This window comes from Hydra vulgaris, chromosome 02, assembly GCF_038396675.1.
Source record: "Hydra vulgaris chromosome 02, alternate assembly HydraT2T_AEP".
NCBI lineage: Eukaryota > Metazoa > Cnidaria > Hydrozoa > Anthoathecata > Hydridae > Hydra > Hydra vulgaris.
The window spans coordinates 8,361,846-8,385,217 of NC_088921.1; the positions used below are offsets into that span (position 1 = coordinate 8,361,846).

General features: G+C 27.2%; 1 protein-coding gene across 2 annotated transcripts in view; it reads left to right on the forward strand.

The window, feature by feature from the left end:
- Positions 1–23,372, forward strand: part of LOC136076708 (NACHT, LRR and PYD domains-containing protein 1 homolog) — a 66,840-nt gene that overhangs the window by 25,026 nt on the left and 18,442 nt on the right. For both annotated transcript variants that reach the window (XM_065790073.1, XM_065790074.1), the window contains exons 3-4: positions 5,214–5,261; positions 20,930–22,282. In XM_065790073.1, the coding sequence (XP_065646145.1) occupies positions 5,214–5,261; positions 20,930–22,282 (1,401 nt within the window). The remainder of the gene's footprint in view (positions 1–5,213; positions 5,262–20,929; positions 22,283–23,372) is intronic.

Here is a 23,372-nt window from a genome sequence, read left to right on the forward strand (position 1 = left end):
CTTTTACAAGTACCCAGTACTTTTTGATTACACGCTGCTTTGTGCAGTTTCAAGGATTTAAATCTTTCAGGATGGTTTTGATGCCATTTTGATTGATGCCTAATGTGTATTACAACATGTAGTACTAACCCATCTTTTTTTTTTATGTAATGAAATAATTAAAAAATTAATAAAATGTTAAGCAGTTGTTATATGTAAGATTTTTAGATAACACTGTTTAATATAATAATTGCAAATCTTTTTGGGTTTTGAACGCATGGTAAGGGCCTGGCTGTTATTTAATAAATTTTAGTTATTGTTAACTAACAAATTTAAAAACTTCATTAGCAAGTACTGCATAAAATATTAAGAAAACTTGGATAAGGCTTTCAGCCTTGTTGGAAGTAAATTAGTATATAAAAAGTTAATTCTGCAAAAGTCTCAGTCGCATAGTATACATTTAAAAATAAAGTTATCAAAATAGTAACATTATATATTTGTTACTAATCTGCATGGAGATAATGATAGTTTATGAGATAGATAGTTTTTTGTTACTTTAATCTTTTGGGCTTCAGTAAAAAATTAATGTTACCAATACCAAAGTTATACTATATTTATAAGTTATACTATATTATATATATATATATATATATATATATATATATATATATATATATATATATATATATATATATATATATATTATATACTATATTATATATATATACTATATATATATATATAAGTTATATTATATTTAGTAAATAGTTTAAAATTATAGTTGATTATGTAAGTTTTTATTTAAATATAATTTTGAATGTGTTTTTGAAAATATAGAGAACAAATTTTTTAGTTTTTGATGTTTACTATGGTCATTATAGATATATGGAGAAAGGTGCGGGTTTTTTGATGTTTACCACAGATGCATGGAGATAGTGTGGGTTTTTTGATGTTTACCACAGATACATGAAGATAGATGCAGGGTTTTTAGGGCCAAGTTAACTTTCATTCGTTTATACTAGGTTTAATTGTGGAGTTTTTTTTTTGCACAATTCATCATAAATATTTTATGTAGAGCCTAGGAATAAAAATATACAAAAACATTACCACACCCACTAACCCTAGATCTAGTGGGGATGAGGGAATTAATTTATTATTTAATAAATCCAATCCAAACATGAATTTTTTCAAATTTTTTTAAATAATAATTTTGATCATTTTTACCTAATAAGTGTATTAAGATATTTTTTATTTAAAACGTCAAATTTATTACAAACTTTAAATAACATCTTTTATTTAAAACATCAAGTCAAATTTATACGAGATTATATTATTAATCTTGTCTAAATTGACCTAATAAATAAAAAATATCTTATTAAGTAAATCTAAGAACTTTCCATGGTCAATCGAAATGTTGTTAAATCAGCATTACTTTTTAACCAAAAGACGCAATATAAAATCTTAAAAATTCAACTTTTTTCATTATGAATCTTTGATTCATAATAAAAAAAATAAATAACGAAATCAGAAATATGGATACTCAGTCCCAATCTCTTTTTTGATCATTTTTTTCCACGCCATTAATTTTTTAAGCTGATTGCATAACCCAATTAGCTTTAACTTATAAAATACTTGCTCAATAGTGTTGAAAATTTGTAACTTATTTTTTAGGGAGAGGAACTCAAAAATGATGGCTAAATTACTAAAAAATTTCAAAATGGGGTAGCACTTTTATTAAGTTTTCTGATGCTCCATTTAGGCACCTTAAGATGTATGTCTTAAGATCAAAATTATACCATTTATGTCTTAAGATGCCTAAATGGTATGATTTTGAAGTTTTTTCTTTTGTTTCTATATATATTAAATTCCTTGTTACAAAAAAACTGCAAGGGTTTTTCAATGCAAATAAATTAGATTCGAAAAAGAAAAACTATGCAGTTCTTTTGTATTATGTTTGTTACATAAAGAACATTATGAAAAAATTTCAGAATCATATGTTTTAGTCATCATTTTTAGCTCCTCTTCCTAAAAAATAGGTTTATACAAGTTTTTAGTAATATTTAAGCAAGTATTTCCTAAGTTAAAGCTATTTGTGTTATAAAATTACCTTTAAAAATAAATGGCGCTAATAAAAACAATTAAAAAGGAGATTGGGACTGAGTATTGATATCTCTGAAACTTTTAGGAGTCAGACTTTAAAATTTTGGTGAAGTTTTTCTTCATTAAGCTTGTATTCCAAAAATCATCAAAATCTGAGATGTCATGGTTCTGAAAATATATTTTTGATTGATTAGACACGAATTGATCCAAATGTCCTTGACAATATCTGCCAGACAATATCTATGAAAACCTGTATATATTAATTACTATTCAGTTTTAAATAAAAAAGCGTTAATAATAAGCTTTCTTGATTTTTGTCTTGTTTGCTATTGCTTTTAAATTGACCGGTTGCATGTTTGATTTAAAGCTGTTAAGTGTAATTGATTGAACGACTTCTGCTAGTAGACTATTCCATTCATAAACGACTCTATTGCTGAAAAAAAATTGTCCTTTCATACAATTTCTAACCAATTCAGGTTTCAATCGATGTTTAGCTCCTCTAATGTTAGATGCTGGACCTGATTAGCAAATAGAGTTCATTGCTTGATTTTGTTTAATATCAATCTTTTCGATACCTTTAAATATCTTGAATTGCTGGATCAAGTCACCTCTTAGCTGCTGAGTCTCTAAAGTTGTCATATCCAAAATTTCTAGTTTTCCATACTCAAGATGTCTTAGTTCCGGTATCATTTTGTTTGCTCGAACTCCATGTTATATACAAAAAAATTGTATTTTATTTATAATTAATTTATACGAAATAACAAAATAATATACTGAAACAAATATGCTTACAAAAAATATTCAATAAAAACTAAAATTAGGTTAACAAAGTACAAATTGTTATTAAATGTTTTCTAATCCTTTTTGAGCATTTTCTATATGAGGCAACTCTCCAATAAAACAAGGGATTTGTTCTTGTCCCTATTTCAGATCCATACTCTATGCTCCCCATAGGATGTTAGCCCTCTATTTCCTTTTTTAGCATAAAAATACTTTTTACAATGAAATTAAAATAAAAATCTTAAATTAAAATAGTAATGTGATAATTTTAAATTGCACAAAATGACAAAGTATGAAATAATTTTGAAATTTTTAAAATGAAAAAATGAAATTATTTTTTTCATTTTAAACATATTAAAAACATATTTAATTTTCTTATTCCCGAGACTACACTCTTTTAGATGTAATTTCTGATCAAATTGACCATACCCTTTCTCTTTACAACTCTTATAATATTGTTTTTATTGGTGACTTTAATACCTTCTCTCCTTGATATATGTCTTGTCTCTGATCCTATCTTATGTTCAGTTTAAAGGGTGAACAGATTGTATCTGTTGACCAGCTTCGCACCCTTTCTTCATTTCTTAGGCTGGTACAGATTTATTTATAATAGGTTGTTTCTAGTTTAGAATGTTGAATGCTGGATCTTCTAAAGGCAGGGGATTTTTTATTTGGACACCATCTTACAGTGGGCCCATAAGTGGAAATAGACAAAATATAGTTCTTTGAGAAAGTCTATAAAAATTATTTATTCAGAAAGTCAGATTAATTTGTGAATAAATAAAAAATTATGTTTCTAGCTAATTTTTAAGTGATGATATGCAATTTTGAAGTTGATGAATTTCCAATCTTTTTGTGTATCTATAAAAGTTTAGTAATTTCGGTTAGTTTCCATTCAAAATGAAAATTGATAAACCAACTTGTAAAAGTTGTTTTTAATTTGATATGGAATAGATTTTTAAATAAATAAATAACAAATGTGTTATTTTATTTATAAATTATTTTTATCAAAGCTTTCAAAACTTAATTATGTAATTATGTTATAAATTTATGTTGTTTTTTTTTACAAAAAATTAAATTAAATCTTAGATTATTTTAAAAGTGCTAACTTGCCTCTACTGTGTCATATATTTTAAAAATATTTAACATTTCTTCTCTTCAAATATTTTAAGGGGAACTGAGGCAACTTAGTACTTTTATTAATTTACTTAATTTAAAAATGTTGAACAGTGATTATTCTTTTTTCTTAAAATATGTGAATATTTTATTTTTGGTTACAAATATGAAAATTTTTAACTTTTAATTTGTTTACTTGATATGATTTTGTGTTTGTTTCAGCAGAGGTAAAATAAAAAATAAATCTAATGGAGGCAAATAAAAATGTAAAATACATCATAGAAATAGATTTATTCACACTATTTATTAAAGCTGACAAAACTGTTAAGTCAAATTAAGTTAACTATCCATTCGCATCCTCCAAAGTTATGACAAGATTGTGGTTGATTTGACCATACAAGCAGATCTGAGCGTATGTTTTCAAAACCAAAGATATATTTTGATGATATGTTTGAAAACCTTATGATTAATTATAAAGTTATTCACATTTTTTACTATTTTAACTTTTTATCTTCAAATATATGTTGCAAATTCGAAACATTAGAACTCTTTCCTTATAATTTTATTATACTAGCATTATTTTAAATCCAAATTTGACAGAATACTTGTTTTTAAATACTAAACTTCTTATTAATAGATCAGTATCAACCAGACCCCGAAGTTATTTAAATTTTTGAATTTTCTCTTTATTAAGTCTAAATATTACTTTTTTAATTGTTATCTAAAAAAAATTTAACTTCAAAAAGTGAACCCAGTCCACAAGTTTAGTTTAATATTAAAAATTTAAACTTTCCTATAACAAGCAAAAAAATATCTTTCTAAAAAGTCCTCAATAAATTTTCTAGGATATCTTGACCATTAGTTATGATCCAATTTCCAAAATTTTTCCATCTGGGCTCACTGTGCATCTCTAACCTTTACTTAATCAAGTGCTATAAGACAACAAACTCTGACATAAAAATAGGAAATTTTAGTTTGTTTCTCCGGAATTGATTTTCAGTTTTGTTTGTTTTAAAAGTACAATAGAAATGATGAAATTATATATTTTGTTTGTTTTTAAAGTACAATAGAAATGATTTTATATTTTTTAGTGATTTTTTGTTGTGATTGTGACTTTCATGACATTAAAATATTTAAATTTTATTTTAATATTTAATTAGGTTGCGGTAAAGAATACTATAAATCAACGTCATTATTTTTTCATGTTCTTTTAAATCAATTTTTTATATATCATTTAGAAACTTCAAATTCACCAGTAAGCTCTACAAAATTTTCTGCTAAGAAAGGTAATTCTATGTTTTATCTAACATTAACAACCAGGATTAAGTATCCTTTGTTTGCCTTAAAATTATGTTAGAAATGGTGATGGATGTTTCAGAGACAGATATTTCAGTGATTATTGTTCATATGACTTTATTACATTGTAAAAGAATACTGTAAATTAAATTTAGTATTATGTTAGCTAAGATTCCTTAAATAATGTTACAATCATTAGTTTTATCTACCTTGTCAGTTGCTCATGTAAGTGATCATTGGTTTTCAATGGTCATTATCATTGGTGACTACAAAACTTCTGAAATCTCTCTTAAGAATTACTTGATTGAATAACACAAATTTGTTATATTCATTTATCAAGTGATACCTTATTTTGATTTTGCTTATAAACATGATATTAAAAACAAAACAAAAAAATTAGTTATTTTAATCTTGTTTAAAAGTAAAAAAATATGACCACGACCTCACTGTGTCATTGGTAGTATCATGCTCAATTTGTCCATGCAGAGGCTTTGTTTGAGTTTCCTTAGTTTGTATTTTGAAGCTAGGGCTTTTAGAAAGAATTGTATTTACAATAAAAAATATATTTTGTTTTATTAAACATAATTTTTAAAAAATCTTTAATTATAAAAATTTCTTCTATTTGTTTTCACCTTAATAATATCTGTTTTCAGCCTAAAAATATGTTTTTAAATTTAAGTGAAAAGATAAATTTGTAACAAAAAAAACAGATGGATTACTTTTTTCAATTTGAAGGTGGTTTTCTAAAAGGGTATTAGTTATAACATAATATGGGTTATGGTCAGTCTGTTATATAATTAGTAAACTAATTATATAACAGACCGACCATAACCCATATTACGTTATAACATTAAATTGATATTATTGTTATAACATTAAATTGATTATAGTCTTTATTCTATCATTAATGTGTATTGAAATTAACTTTTTTCAACAGACTAAAAATACAGTTCTAATATATATATATAGATAAAATAAATAGATATAACTTTGTTCAACAGAAAATAAATACAGTTCTTATATATATAGATAGATAGAATATAATGATAGAGTTTTTTTAATGACTTTTTTAACTACTACTCTATCAAAACTTTTTAATAAAAATTTACATGCTTTAAATATTTATAAAAAAAATATCAAAATATTTAGCGACAGGAAAAAAAAGTTGGGGTATTAAACTACCCCAACCTAATATTTTTATGCAGAAATATTAAAACTTTTCAAATTCAATTGTGTGCTTTTTTTTTTTTTTTTTTAAACATCTTTGCTTCCAACAAGACTGCAAGCAACCACTATTAGTGTTGGAAGTTACTGGAAGAGAAAAGATGAAAATTGTAGAGCAAGATAACGATTGACAGACGACTTAAAGGATAGCAAATTATATATATCAGGAAAGCAAGATGAAGGAAGCAAATTCCAAACACCTGATGTTCGAGGGAAAAACTGGACAAATAAGAGTTTTTGAAGCACTTAGGAACAGTCACAGAAAAAGGATGAGACTTTATTGAATGATGAATAACACGATAATGAATTTTGTAGATGGCACAAGAGATGCTAGCTCTTTAGAGCAGCGCCCATTATAGTATTTGTAGAAAAAAGAAAAAGAAGCAACATTACAACAATGTGATAATGGTTGGAGGTTGGCTGAAAGAGTAGGCCCAACTATGTTTACAATGCGTTTTTGCACCTTGCTTAAAAGAGAAAGGGCATCACTAGAACATCCGCCCCAGATATGGTAACAGTATTCCATACAAGGACGGATTTAAGATTTATAGAGATAGAAAATAGAATTCGAAGTAAGAAAGTGTAAAGCTCAATAAAGAGTTGCAACCTTAGCAGATGCTAATTTTGCAACACATTTGATTTAAATTATTGCAATAACGATTGGCTGAAAAGTGTTTTATCTGAGCCACTTATCAGCAGCCACTGTGAGCCCCATGCTTTAGCAGAAGTGAGATCTTTTTCAAGCTCAAATGCCCCCTCCAAGCAATCAGAGAGTGTTAGCTTCTTATCATGACAAGAATAAATAGTAGTATCATCAGCAAACAATGCCACCTTAGATGTGAAAATATCTGGAGGATCGTTAATACAAATTAAAAAGAGTATAGGGCCAAGGATAGAACCTTGAGGAACCCCTGAAGTTACAGAATAAGAAGAAGAGTGCTGTCCATCGAGAACAACTTTTATACTACGATTGGAAAGGAAGGATTCAATAATGTTAAAGGTCATTACAACAATAAGAATCTTTTTTGTGCCTCTCTGAAATTGCTTGATTATATAGATAGTTTTTTGGAATTATTTGGCAAATATTACTATTGCAACTATAACGGTAAGGTTGTTATTTGCATTTCATTTTTTAAGAAGACTTTTTGATAATCCCTTTCATTGAAATTTTATTCTTCCATGTGAATCCCTATATTTTATAAATTAGGTGAATTTACAAGAATAAAATATAAGTGTTGTATGCTTCAACTTCTAAAACAGTGTAAATGGTGATTGGTTACTCTTTTGCCAACACAAGTAACATCTGACAACCTGGTATGTGTCAACTCCACCTTTAATCACAGGCATAGTAAAATCCAGTCAACTTTAAATTGAGATTTCTTTAAAACCATTAATGCTTTTTAATCCTTTTAACGTCTTTGCAAATGGCGGATGCATTTTTATAACGGTAAAAGAGAAAAGTGGAGATAAATATAAAGAAAAAACAAAACTATTTACAAAAGGAATTATTATCTATTTTATAAGCACAAATAATTCATCAACCATCATCTAAATTAACTTAAAGCAAAAAATCATTCAAAAAGGAAAATATATTTTTATATATATATACATATATTATATATATATATATATATATATATATATATATATATATATATATATATATATATATATATATATATATATACATTATATATATATATTATATATATATATATATATATATATATATATATATATATATATATATATATATATATATATATATATATATATATATAAAAGAACTTCAAATTTAAGAAAAAAAATAAAAATGAACATTTCATAAACTTAAATATAAAAAAAAATAATAATAAAACGAAAGAACAAAATAAAGTGAAATAAGCAAATAAAAAGAAAAAGTAAGAAAAATTAAATAATCAATTAAAAAAGAAAGAAGAAAGTGCATTTGTAGAGCTGGAAGATTGTTTTTTTTTTTTTGATAATTTTTATTTTTTCTTTACGTTATAATTTTTGATAATGATTACTAATTCATTAGGGCAGGGTGGGGTAATCTGAACCTATATTTAGCTATTTCTGACTTTAAGTTAAAAGAAACAATGTTTAGGTATCGACTTTCTGACAAAAGATGTTTTAAAATCATGATTGGACATCCTACTAAACAAATTCAACAAAAAACTATTACTTAAAATACTATCAATAAGTCTTGGGAACCTTTATTTGAAGATGCCTATATAGACCCACATTACCCCACGTAGTGGGGTAATGTGGGACTACATAAAATATTGGTAGTTTTGGTTTAAAATACTTCTGCTTATGAAAAATCTGACATACATTCTATATGTATGCACCTTTTTTATAGCATATATACAAGGTTTTATTTTAAAAAGTAGTCTTAAGTTATTTTTATTGAAAAAGAAAGTGCATACATACACGGCACAACAATAAAAATTAAAAACTTGGTCAAATAAAAAGTAAAAAAATGATGATTTAAAACAGAAATCATGTTTTAATAAAGTGTTTTATAAAATATAACTATCTTTTTGATCACTACACTTTTATAGTAACATTCGTGCTATTTTGGGCACTTCTTAGATCTTTTTGGGTATTTCTTTGATACTTCAGTAGAGGTAATAGTTTTTTTTTCCTTTTTTTTTTAACTTAGTTTTTTTCCTCTCTGACTTTTTGTTCCTCAAGTAACCATCGTTTAACTGTCTCATTTGTGAGGAGTTCTCCACATTTTGCTTGTACACTCTTCCTTTTTTGTTTTTGTTGTTCAATTATTGTTGCTGTTTCTGCAGATACATTAGGACATATAATTGACCTTAAAGCTTCTCCCATAGCTGATCTTGGTGTTTGTAATCTTGGAGATTTTGAGCTATAACATTCAGGTGATTGATTGAGAGATTCAATACCTGTTATTCATCTTTTCTTTACTTAATGGTGAGATACCTGTACCACGAAATCCTGCTATAGCATTTGCTGGAGAGAGTGTCTGACACAATTGTTTTAATCCTGTAAAAGCTGTCTTATCAATATTTTTTTGTTGTGTTTCTCAACAACAATAATTTGGATGTGGTTGTCCATTGCGGCTTTTATAGTACCATATGTTAAATGACTGCCAGGACCATCATAAAGGTTTTTGATCTTATGGTTTTTGATCTTGGTCAACAAATGGTATGAAGTGCTCGACAAACATAAACAAAGAATGTATTTACTTCTATTGAATCATTTGTACCGTCTTCTAGAGCAACAAAGGCTATTCAGTGTAAATACATTAATAAAAAAAGAGAAAGAAAAAAAAAGTTAAAAGAAAAAAATAAAAATTATAAAATTCAAGTAAAATACCAGTTTTCAAATAGAATGTCTTGCATCCATCCACTTTCTGTTGCCCCAAAAGCACATCCTGGTGGTCCATTTTCTACCCATTTAAAATACAGATAGCCTTCTCCCTTAAAAACAACAAATAGTGGAAGATATCTTCCATCTGCAGACACACAGAACAGCACTGAGTACATAGCTTTACTAGAAGAAGCAGCCAGTTCATAAGCATCTTTGCTTTTTGGATGTACAAGCACTCTCTTGGTTAAGTGATTTGTAAAAAGCCCAGTCTCGTCAAGATTGTATATACTACTTGGTACAATGTTATTATTATGAATCACATCAGATAAAATAGTAAAAAATTCATCTAAACTTTTAGCTCTTGAAAATGTAAGTATTTCAGGTTTATGTAATCGAAGTTTATCAACGTGACGCTTCTTAAAAAAAATTATCCAATCTTTCCCAGGATTTCCATTTTTAAAAGGAGTTTTCATCCTCAACGTTGTGCATAATTGAGCAACTAAATTACAAATGTCAAGAGAATCTAATAGAAGACCATATCTTTGACAATACTGCGCTGCAGCTACAATCATAGTTTCATCATTATCACTCAGCACACTTTTTCGACCTTCATGTTTGTTTGTATTCTTGTTGTTTTATTCTTCATCTCAATGTTTCTTTAGGAACAGAACATTCTTTAGCAGCATGATAAATAGTATTTTTTTTCTCACATATTAACATTGCTCTTTCCAAACTATCAGCATTGTACTTGCATTTTATTTTTTAATCTTGGCATTTTTTAAATACTTTCTAAAGTAATATTTATGAAAAATCTGTTAAACTTTTAGTGAAATAAATTAGCATAAATCACAATATATCACCAAAAAAATTTTTTAACACCATAAAGGTCATATATAATATTTTATTTGACCTAGGCATTGTTTCATACAAATAAACACACGTTTCTTAATATAAACTTCAAAGATATAAATTTCAAACATAAGTGTTTAATAGTTCTAAAGAATTATTAACACCAAAATAGTCAGGTCTGATAAAACTAAAAGGTTTATAATGTTACTAACAACAACTTCAATAATATAATTCATATCATAATATTTTACATACATAGACCCACTTTACCCCACCTGATTAAAATTCAAATTTTAAACAAACCATGTGTGTCTTACAGGTATACTATCCTTAAAATATAGAAACTTTACTTTCAAAATAACCATTTTTCATACGTTTATGCCTTATTTGAATATATTTTCTCTGAAGTTTAAAAACGGAGAAAATAATGACTTTGTTTATGTATCTAGCATTTTAGCTAAAAAAGTGCCGTTTCTAACTGCATAGCTAGGTTATATTTTAAAATTAATTGGCCTAATATGTTATAACAATGTGGTAAAAATTTCAGCTTTATACCTAGAGCCATTATCAATATAACAAATAAATATGAATTAGTTCCAGATTACCCCATAGACCCACATTACCCCACCCTACCCTAGTTATTATTTTTCAGTCATTGTATTATTATTTGTTTTCTTGCATTATATTATTTATATTTAATTGTATTTATTTTTAGTCCTCATTTGATACTTATTTTTTTTACTTATTTCATATATTTTTAATATTATATTCTTATAAAAATATTTATTATTATTTTATTATTGTTTTAGTGTCTTTAATAATAATATTATTATTTGTAGCAGTTAACAGTAGTTGTATTATTAATATAGTATGTTACTTTATATTATTAGTTTTTTTATATTTAATATTTTTTGTTGTTATAGTTACTTTTAATATTAGTTCGTGGTTTGTCAAAGTTTAGTTATTTTGATTGTTTAATTTTTTAACTGTTATCTTTTAGTTACCTTTAGTGTTAATCACTTTTTTCTATCATTGTTCTTATTTCTTTATATTGTTATGAAAATAATTTTCGTTTTTTCATGCCAACGGTTACCCAAGTTTTAAGTTTTCAAATTTAGTCTTTTACTTGGCTTTTTTTTTTTTTTTATCTCTATTTCACACTTTAGTCACTCTAACTAGTTAATACTGCATGTACATATATATATTTTTTTCTAAAGAATATGGCGTTTAAATCTCTCTGCAACACATGTCATAAAAATATAACTGATAATCTAATGTGATCTTTGTATTTCATTGTTCCATGCCATATGTAACCATATTGATGCACACTATTATAATCTTCTTTTGAATGACTAGTCAGATTTGTATTGTCATAGCTGTTTATCTTAGGTGGCCTTTAGCTCGATTTCCAACTTGGAGCTTAAGTCTACATTGTTATACAGGTATATATCTACTAATTCATTAAACTCTTTGAGACTCTAAGTAATCTTAAAAATATCTTAAAAGATCTAAATAAATTTCTCAGTTCTGTTAATTGCAAATACTATGACGTTATTGATCTCAATAAAACTATGCTTTCCAATTCAGAACTATATATTCATCTTAACATCGCTTCTCTACCATTCCACATTGACGAACTCTGTAGTCTTATCAGCTCTCTTAATAATTTTCCGTTAGCAATAGGTATTACAGAATCTAATATATAAACGATACAAGTATAACTAATATATACATAAACGGGTTTAATATTGAGGATTGTCCTACTGAGGCTAATAAAGGTGGGGCACTTTTATACTTACGCTCAAATTTAAACTATGTAGTTCGCAATGATCTTATGATTTACTCTTCTAAATACTTAGAGTCTATTTTTGTTGAAATTGCAAAACCTTGTAAATCAAATATAATAATTGGCTGCATTTATTGTCATCCTTTAATGAATCAACATGAATTTACTTCTTCCTACTTAACTCTTCTACTTAAAAAGTAAACGAAAAAAAAGAAGATCTTTCTAATAGGTGATTTTAATATGGATAAGTCACAATGATTCTAACCTTGTTTCTACATATCTTGATTCTTTAACATCTTACTCACTAAGTCCTTCTGTAATTTTACCATCACACATTACAGCTACATCAATAACAACCATATAACATATATGATAACATATTCACAAACTTTCATTTAACTGATCAATTCTCAAGTAAACTTACGATTTCGATTTTAGACTACATAGCACAATTTATTTGCATTCATGGCAAACCCAACCACCCCAAAAAAGTAAAAACTTTCAGACGATGCTTCAAAAAATTAAATAAAAGTATATTTATTAAAGAAATTTCTGATATCAGCTAGGAACTCTCCATTAAAAAAGTTGATGTTAATAAATCCATGAATTTCATTTTAAAAATATTTGATGAAATCTTAGACTAACATGCTCCTTACAAAATACTAACCAACCAACAAATTAAACTAAAATCAAAACCTTGGATAATGTATGGAATACTTAAATCTATCTCAGTTAAAAACAAACTTTATAAAAAGTTTATAAAATCAAAAAATATTTAGAAGAAAAATGAATTATTTACAAAATTTAAATTTTATGGAACTAAAATTTCCAATTTATTAAAATTTAGCAAAAAAACATTCTTTATTAAATATTTTAATAATAATCTGAACAATATTAAAAACACCTGGAAGGGAATAAAAGTAATCATTAATATTAGACCTTCTACACACAATGCATTTTTTAAACTTAAATTGAATAAAAATCTTATCACTGATCACACTGCCGTATCTAATATATTTAGTATTTTTTTTAGCACTATACATAACAAACTGTTTAGCAAAGCCATACCCCCTAAACAGGCATTTAGTGACTTTCTTAACATTCCAAATGCTAAATCGTTTTTAATCCTGTAACAGGAAATGAAATATCTGGTCTCATTACAAACATGCTCAAAACTGTAAAAAGTATTGGTCCTAATAGCGTACTTACATTCCTCCTTAAACTAGTCCTACACACTATTTCAAAACCTCTCTGTACTGTTATAAATAACTCATTTAAAAGTGGTATTTTCCCAGATATTTTAAAGTTGCCAAAGTCATTCCAATATTTAATAAAGGCTCTCAACTAGGTTTCACCAATTACCGACTTATCTCCCTGCTTTCAAATTTAGTTAAACTCTTTGAGAAGGCCATGGTTAATAGGCTTTATGCTTTTCTTGAAAAATTTAAATGCTTTTACACCCATCAGTATGGATTTTGTGCCAATCACTCCACAACTCATGGCGTCATTGAAATGACTGAATTGATTAGAAAAGCAATTGTTGATAAATAATATTGCATGCGGTGTATTTGTCAATTTACAGAAAGCATCTACAGTAAATCATTCAATTTTGTTGAAAAAATTAGAACCTTATGGGATCAGAGGCGTACCCCTTGAATGGTTTGCTACATATTTAAACAAAAGAACTAGTTTGTTTCTATCAATGATTCAAAATCTACCCTTGTAAAATGTTCCAATACTGTTCCTGAGGGATTAGTATTGGGACCACTGCTTTTCCTTCTTTATATAAATGATCTTCATACATCCATTAAGTTTGCTGCTGTTTACCACTTTGCTTATGATACTAATCTAATGCTAATTAATTAAATGAAAAATCAACAAACACATAAACCATGATCTTGCCAATCTAGTTCAGTGGCTTTACTCCAACAAACTTTTTGTCAACCCTAATAAAACTGAACTCATTATCTTTAGTTCAAATAAAACAAAAATCTATAGATGGAACTTTAGATTTAGTAAAAAATTTGAACCTGTTGAACTCAATTAAATATCTAGGTATGAAAATTGATTTAAATCTATCCTTTTTATCCCACTGTAAAGACTTAACAATGAAACTAAGTAGATCTAATGGCATGTTGGCCAAAATTTGCTATTATGTTAATCTTGAGATATTCTCGAACATATACCATGCTATTCTTGGCTCACATCTTAGATATGCATGCCAAGTATGGGGGTAGTCCCATCAACAAGCTCTTATTAGGTTATACCACCTCCAAAACAAGGCTTTAAAGATTATTTATTTCCAAATATTATTTTAAATCCTAATGTGCTCTACCTAACTTCTAAAGTATTAAAACTATGTGACTACTCAACTTTTTAACTGTCAATTTGTCTGGAGCCACCAACACAATAACCTACCTTTAACTTTCATCAATTTCTTTTCCAAAAGTGCCAACACTCGTTATCACCTTTGTTCCGATAGTTATTTAAACCTGTCTGTCTCTAAACACCGCTCTTTAAATTATGTGCATAAATCTATAAAATATCAAAGCATTAAAACTTGGAACAACCTTTCTTTTGAACTAAAAGCTCTCAATTCATTCTCAACCTTTAAAACCAGTTTATTCTACTTTTTTGTTTTTAAATATAGTTAATGTTTATAATTTCTATTATCTATAATTATTATTTTTATTACTATCATTATTGTTATTGTTATATTAATAATATTATTGCACTATAATTTTTTATAATTACTACTATTATTTATGTTTAAATTACTTTTTTTGTTGTTATTGTTTTGTTTTTTTGTCCATTTATTTTACCTTAAAATCAAAAATTACAAATTTATTTATAATTTACAAAGTTAGGTTCGGTGTCACTCATATAGTTAAAAACTAGTCAATGGAGAGACACCTTGATAAAATAAACAAATAAAATAAAAAAATATTAAAACAAGGAAACTATAAAGTAAACTACATTAATACAAGTAATAAAAACAGAAGTAATAGGAACATTATTATTAAAAAAGTTGGAATCAGAATAAATATATAAAGGATTAAAGCTCAGAAAAATGAAAAAAAAGAGAGAATGAACATTTTTTATATACATAAATACATGACATAAACAATGTCTAAATTAATTAAAATAGTTTGTTTTCTTTTTATAGTTCTGTTTTTTTTGGTGGTAGAAAAAATGTTAGTTCTTTCTTCTTATTATTTTCTTTAATTTAAATTCTTTATTCTTGTTTATATACTTATCTTTTAAACTTTTTTTTTATCTTTTAAAATTTATTTTTCTTCATAAATGTTTTTTTTTTTTTTTACTTTTCACCGTTAAACGAAAACTTCTTTCATTTGCAATTTTATTTTAATTTTGTTAACATTAAATGTGTTTACATTAATTAGAGTTTCAACTTAATTTTAAGGGGCTATATGGGCTGTTTGGCAAGAGATCAAATTCTTTAGGCTGTTTGTCAACAAAAGTTTATCAACACAATTATAGATAAGGAAGTAACGTTTAATTAAAAAAGTAAAAGAAATAAAAAGCATTTGTAGTTTTATAGAAATCTCAATTTAAAGTTGATTGGATTTTTCCTTTTCCAACCAATATATTTGTTGTAATCCAGAATAATATGTGATTTTTCATTTGGTCAGTAAGAACTTTACTATTAAATGCTGATAACAATATGACTTTTCTTAGGTACATAAGAAATTATTGAAATTTTAACAACCAAAAATGGAGGCACTGAACAGAGGCTAGGGTTAGAGAAAAAATAGAAATCAAGGAGTAAAGGTAAGTTATTAGGGTTTTCTGGAAGCAGAGTCACTAAGTTAACTATCTGAGTGAGAGATTGAGAAATGAAGAAGTTATGGGGTGTTGTGCCAGCAAGGTTGTTAGTGGTGTTAGAGTCATGCCATTTAGTTTGATGAGCATTAAAGTAAACAATAACAACAATATTGGCAGAGGGATAAAGATAAAAGACAATTTTATAAGAAACTACATCTAAAAGCTATAATCATAAAAAGTCTTGAAAAGTTGGAGAGCGTTAAAGAACCAAGGAAAAGGTGTTAGAGTGAAGAGATGTTAATTGGAAGCAAATAAAAGAATGATCGGAGGTTTCAAACCTAATATTTATCGAATTGGTGAATTGATAGGTAAGTAAATTCCCGACTAAAGCATGCAACGATTGGAGTCTTTGCAAATCAAAGGATTGTACCCATCAATGCTGAAATCCGAAGAAGAAAACCTAAATTTAAATTAATCTGACCAAAACCAAACAAGTCTGGCAAATTTTGTAAGAGGAATGATTTGGGTGATGGAAAGTTACTTCAAAGACCAAGATTATTTGTGAAAGTTGTATTGAAACAGTAAGGTGGTGAGGATGATTTTTTATGAATAATATTTTGGGTTACTGGCATAATTTAAGTATAAAGAGAATTTGACTCATTCACACAGACAACTTGGCAACTTAACATAGATAGAGCAAGAGCATTGAGCACTTTTTCAGTCCTGCTAATTAACCCAAAGTTATGACTTAGCTCTCCTTATGTGGCCTAGTTAATGCACACCAAAAGCATTAACTGAGGCACTATCCATACACAACATGGCACTGTTAATATTCTGATATTTTACTGCTGTAGATGGAATCAGCCTCTCTGAGAGCTATCACAGAGTTCGGGAAACTTTACTAACAGCCAGCCTCAGAGCCATTAAGCTGAGTTTTAGAGCTGTATCTTCATTAAGAGTTAACAGGAAGAGTCACAATCAAAGAGGGGAAACATTGTAACACATGTTTACATCCAAGCCAACCTAATAGATAAAGAAGGGCTTCAAGGCTTACCGATAGAATATTTACCTTTATAGTCTTTGCCTGGAGGCCTTCTACAAGACAAGAACTGGATGCAGTTAAGTAGCTGGATCTGCAAATAATACGTATTTTTATTGAGACCATTTCTAGCCTTTACTCAACCAAGAACCCCAAGGCAGAGAAATTTTAGCTGGATGCAGTTAATACCTGCCCAAAATGAGTATTTTTATCGAGACACTATCTCTAGTTTTTACTCCAAGACAGGGAAATTTTTAAGTAAGTGTATATTTCTCTTAACCTTTGCTTTAATAAATAAACCCTAAAAGACAGCAGGGCATGAGACAGGTAGTACTTGGTTACATAGTGCCAGTAGCAGGGTGATCATGATGATCCTGTTCCTGCAGTTGTTATTCTTATTTACAATATAATTCAGTTTAATATAAGTCTCTTAAATACAAAATTTTTAGTAAACAACAAATTGTAAAATATTTCAAGTCCACTAAAAATGAATTTATAAAAAATAAATTTCTCCCTCCGTCCGGAAATATGGTATACATTTCAACAAAAATTGTAGATTATCGTGATTATAAAAGTAAATTGCAACTGTCATTACATTGTTATATTAAATATTCATTACAATATAACCTGAAATATTTGGCGTAAGCAATATCATTCTTAATTAAAAACTTAATGCTCAAACATCAGTGTTTCTTGAGACAAATAAATTTAATACCACTGCAATTCATCACTTAGAAGCAAATACTCTTGATAACGTTTTTACAACATTGCAAGCATGTATGGAGTTAATTATGTTAGCAGGTGGAGGAAATTGCTATAAAATACTTCATTTAAGTAAAGAAAAACTTCGTCACGAAGGTGGACTGCTAGAAAAATATGTATGTTCCAAAGAAGCGCACAATAAAGCCAAATCAAATTTCTAGTGAAAAAAATCATTCTTATTTAATTAAAATGTTTCAAATAAAGTTAATATAATATACTTGTCATGTACATTTTGATTTATTCTATTTTTTCGCAAATGTATACCATATTTCCGGACAACAAAAATCGCTAAAATGTATACTATATTTCCGGATGGAGGGAGTATTTTATGTTTTAAACCTCAAAGTATTTTTCAGATCATACTAATTTAGTTTTTGTGGTCGGTTCAATTTTAAATTGTGTCAATGACATGAAACCTGTTCAGACCACTCTCTCCTTATAATGTATAGTGGTTAAGGGGTTGTCTATAAATTACACAACACTCTGGGGGGAAGGAGATGGGATGAGGGGGAAGAGGTTAGTTGTTTTGTTTTTTTATTCACTCGATTGGGACTTGTTACTATGGAGTTACAATGTTGTGACAAGGGAAGTGGTGGCAAAAGTTAAAAATTGCATTGTGTAAATTATGGTTGACCCATAAATTACCAATTTGTATTAATAGTGATTAAGTTATATTTATCACTAATAATATGCAGTGGTTAATATAAATTTGTTATAAAAATTGCTTTTATTTAGGCCAGTATATAATGAATTATTAAAAAAATAGATTTGGCATAAGAGATTGATTCCTTGACACAGACTATTTTGAGAATGGGTATAAGCTATTAGTATTTAAATAAAAACATGCATTAGCTTTTATGTGGAAATGTTCTAATTGATTTACCTTATTATGAACGTTTATCACCTTTAAATTAAAAACTTCAAAAATCTTGTTCTTGAACATGTAACATAGGGTTCGCCCTATGATGCATATATTGATCTAGCGACATGAATTTATCCTTACTGGAAAAAAGTTTAAATCTTGAAAAATTCTTGAAATTGACCTTACAAAATCATATGATAAAGTTTACTCTACCTTTACAGAATCTATTAAAATCACAATATTCTTGATGTTTATTCTTAAGCTTGAAAATGTCCACACACAGATTTTTTTACAGAGAATTTAGAAGGTAACTTTTTACAACAGGATTTTTTACATCCACTGATCCAGATAATAACTTTTTTTAATGCAGCTATCAAAAATGATAAAAGAAGAAGGTTTGGTTATTATAATTGTTATAAAGATATTGAAACCATGCCACAGATATTTTTAAAGTTTAAGAGGAAATTAAGATTACTGTTTTTTAACTAGAAAGTCAAATGATTTAATATGTCAGAAGCAAACAACAAGTCTAATAGTTGGATTTAATTTGTCTGTAAAAGTAGCCCATACACTACTTCGTAGATTTCATGCTTCTCGATATCATGCTTGCTGAAGTTTATTCATTGACAGAGTCTGAAACAGTCCTTAGTTCTTCATAGTATGGAAAAAAAATTTCTGTAAATAATTAGCAAACTACAGGATTAAGTGTGACTTTGTAGCTTTATCAGATCTAGATGGTAGTACTACATCAGGCAATTTAGCTAAAAGTCTTCTGTGCTGTGAAAAAAAAGTGGAAAACTGAATTAATTTTTTCATAATAGTTTTTTAACTAGTTATAGCATGAATAATCAGTTGACAACAAAAACCATACCGCTCAGTTAAAAACATCAGCTTAATGGTATGGTCTACTTGTTTTTAATGCTATGTCATCTAGTTAAAACTTTAATATAAAGAAACATAAAGACATTAGTAAAGATACTATCATTCCTACTCTACAAGAAGTGTCCTGGGTTAGCTTGACAGTGACTGTTCACAAGTTATTTTAGTTCTGTAAATTAGAACAAAAATTAGACATCACATTTCTTGTGCATAAATCCTAAAAAAATAAGTAAAACAGTAATTACAAAACTTGGTAATTGCTAAACTCTAACCAAATTAAATATAATAAAATGCACTCAAAATGATATATGGTTTAGTATTACCAAATCTCCAGTTTTTTAGACATATAATGAAATATTTAAAATTTAAGTCTGTTTTTTTAATAGAAAGCAAATTTTTCTAAACTTTTTTTTTTTTAATTTTGTTTAGACTTGGCTGTCTAGGTTATTATAAATATAAAAGAACAACTTTTTGGCAGATTTATCTGGTGCATATATTTTCAATAAAAAAATATGCACAAAATATTTTAAAACTTTTTCTTTAATTAGTTATTTAAAATATTGAAAGTTCTTCATATTTAACCATGATAATGACTTTTAATCTTTTATATTTGATAATGATGGCGATGACCATGATGATGATGATGATGATGATGATGATGATGATGATGATGATGATGATGATGATGATGATGATGATGATGATGATGATGATGATGATGATGATGATGATGATGATGATGATGATGATGATGATGATGATGATGATGATGGTGATGGTGATGATGATGATGATGATGATGATGATGATGATGATGATGATGATGGTGATGGTGATGGTGATGATGATGATGATGATGATGATGATGATGATGATGATGATGATGGTGTTAATGTTGATGATGATGATGATGATGATGATGATGATGATGATGATGATGATGATGATGATGATGATGATGATGATGATGATGATGATGATGATGATGATGATGATGATGGTAGTGTTAATGTTGATGATGATGATGATGATGATGATGATGATGATGATGATGATGATGATGATGATGATGATGATGATGATGATGATGATGATGATGACGATGATGATGATGAGTTATTGTATTTAGATATATCAGAGATATGCACAGCACTCAAAAGTTTCTATCTTACAAATTATGGGAAAATATGTGAAGTTCAACCACCATTAAAATTACCTGCAAATGTTGATTTAATGCATAAATTTGTTGATCTATGTATGGTTGATGCAGTTAATACTCAAACAGATGCTGTATTTAGTGTTGAACGAGAAGAATTTTTGAAAAAGCAGTTGCGTTATACACCAATTCCATATAGTGAAATATTTAGGAAAGAAAAATCTGTAACATTAATATCTGGAATAGCTGGTATCGGGAAAACATGGTTACTTAGAAAATGTTTGCTTGATTGGTCAAATGGCCTAATTTGGGAAAATGTTAAACTTGTGTTTTATTTGGAATGCAGGAGACTTAATCTATGTCAAAATATTGGTAACATTAACGAATTAGTAAACTTTTTCTACAAAGAAATTATAAATGATTTTGATATTAATATTCATCCTGCACTGTTTATAATTGATGGGTTAGATGAGTTTAAATATTTAAATGAGTTAATAAATTACAGTTCAAGTTGTAACTATCCAATTCTTAATGCTTTAACAGAAATTCAAAAATATAAATATGTAGTTGCTGGTAGAGTTTATGCAATTGATAAGTACCAAAGTATATCTACAGAGCATTGTGATAAGATAAACATTCAAATTATGGGATTCAATGAAAGCGGAATAAATAATTATTTAGAAAATAATGTTTTAGAGGAAAAAAAAGATGTTGTGAAAGCAACTTTAAAGGAATCTGCAATTGCAAAGTCCATGTCATCTGTTCCATTTTATTTATCTTCCATGTGTAAGATTATTAGTAATTCAAAAAATCTATGCAAAAGTTCTTTTTTAACAATGACAGATTTGTACGCAAATATTTTTTTATACTTTTTGCAAAAACACATCATCAAAAACAATGAATTGATTTATCAGTTAATGGAAAACAATTCCAATAAAAAATATATTTTAAACATTTGTAAAATTGCATATCAATTGTTTATTGAAAATAGAGTAATTTTTTCCAAAGAAGATATACAAACTTTTATCATTGACAACTTTGATAGAAATGAAGAAAATTTTTTTGGATTTATTGAAAGGATTGAAACAAATCTAGGTTATCTTTATCAATTTGCACATTTGACAATAATGGAGTTTTGTGCATCTGTATATGCATATAATTGTTTAAGTAGTGAAGAGATTATAACCAATGAAAAGCTGAAGAGTTGTTTATCAATGATTTGTGGTTTAACCAATAAAAATCAAAATAGTTTATTAAAGTTTCTTGTTAACCTGAATCCATTAAAAGAAACTTGCGAAGAATCTTTATCTTTGTTTTTTATTTTTGGTAAGTCCTTATTACTTAGTTGCATTATTATAAGTCATTTTAGATAAAGTTTATCTGTTTATCAAAAGTATAAGTTTATTAAAATCAAAAGTTTATAAACATTAAGTTTTTTTTAAAGCTGTTTTTTCTTTACTTCACTAAATGATAGACTCTATTCTTTTGTATTTAGTATGTTTAAGAATATAAATAAATTCATCTGTGTCACACATCTTATACAGTAGGAGATATAATTACCTGAATGAAATTTATTTTTTTTAAAAAAAGTAAATTTTGAAAAGTAATTTCAGAAGAAAAATAAGTTGATATAAAAAATTTATGATTGTTATAAATGCAAATTTAATCAAGAATTCAATAACTTAAAAGAATTAAATAAATTAAAATAGTTAACTTTATGTGCTAAAAACTTAACAATGCATTCAAACTATGCATTTTTTTACCTTTAAATAAGTATCCAAACAAATTTTGAGTATTAAATATTTCTTCAAGTAATTAAATTTTTTGACTTTTTAATATCGAGTTAGACTATCTTTAGCTTTTAAGACTTCTGCAAGTCGATTTTGCATTGATTCAACTCATTTTTTTTGTATTATCTGGACTGATTTGAGTCTAAGCTTCTAGGAGCATGATCATTAGCTCTTCCTTTTGCTTTAGAAACTGTCACTTTTTTGATCCAGAATGGCACATATTGGTGTTCAATTGCAATAAAATCTAGCCTTTGAGCCCTTAATTTATGTAACTTAGTCTGCTTCTGAATAAAAAACACTTTTACTTTCTTTGACGTATGCTTAGAGTCGCTTCTTGTCTATGCTAATTCAAACATTTTGTACTTTTCAATCAGATTGCTGATGGTTCCTAATGTCATTCCAGTTGCTTTTTTTCATCAACCTAAATGTTTTACCTTTTTTATTGAATGCTTATTAAGTCTAGAACAAAAATAAATAAATGATTAAATAAAAAGTTTCCTTAGTACAATAAAATTTTTTAATTTTTCTCCTAATTGGACTCATAAGATTTTGTGCTAGTTAAGATCCATACTTCAGTACGCTAGGTCAGGCAAAAGATTGCATTATTGTCATGGGTGTTCCACAAT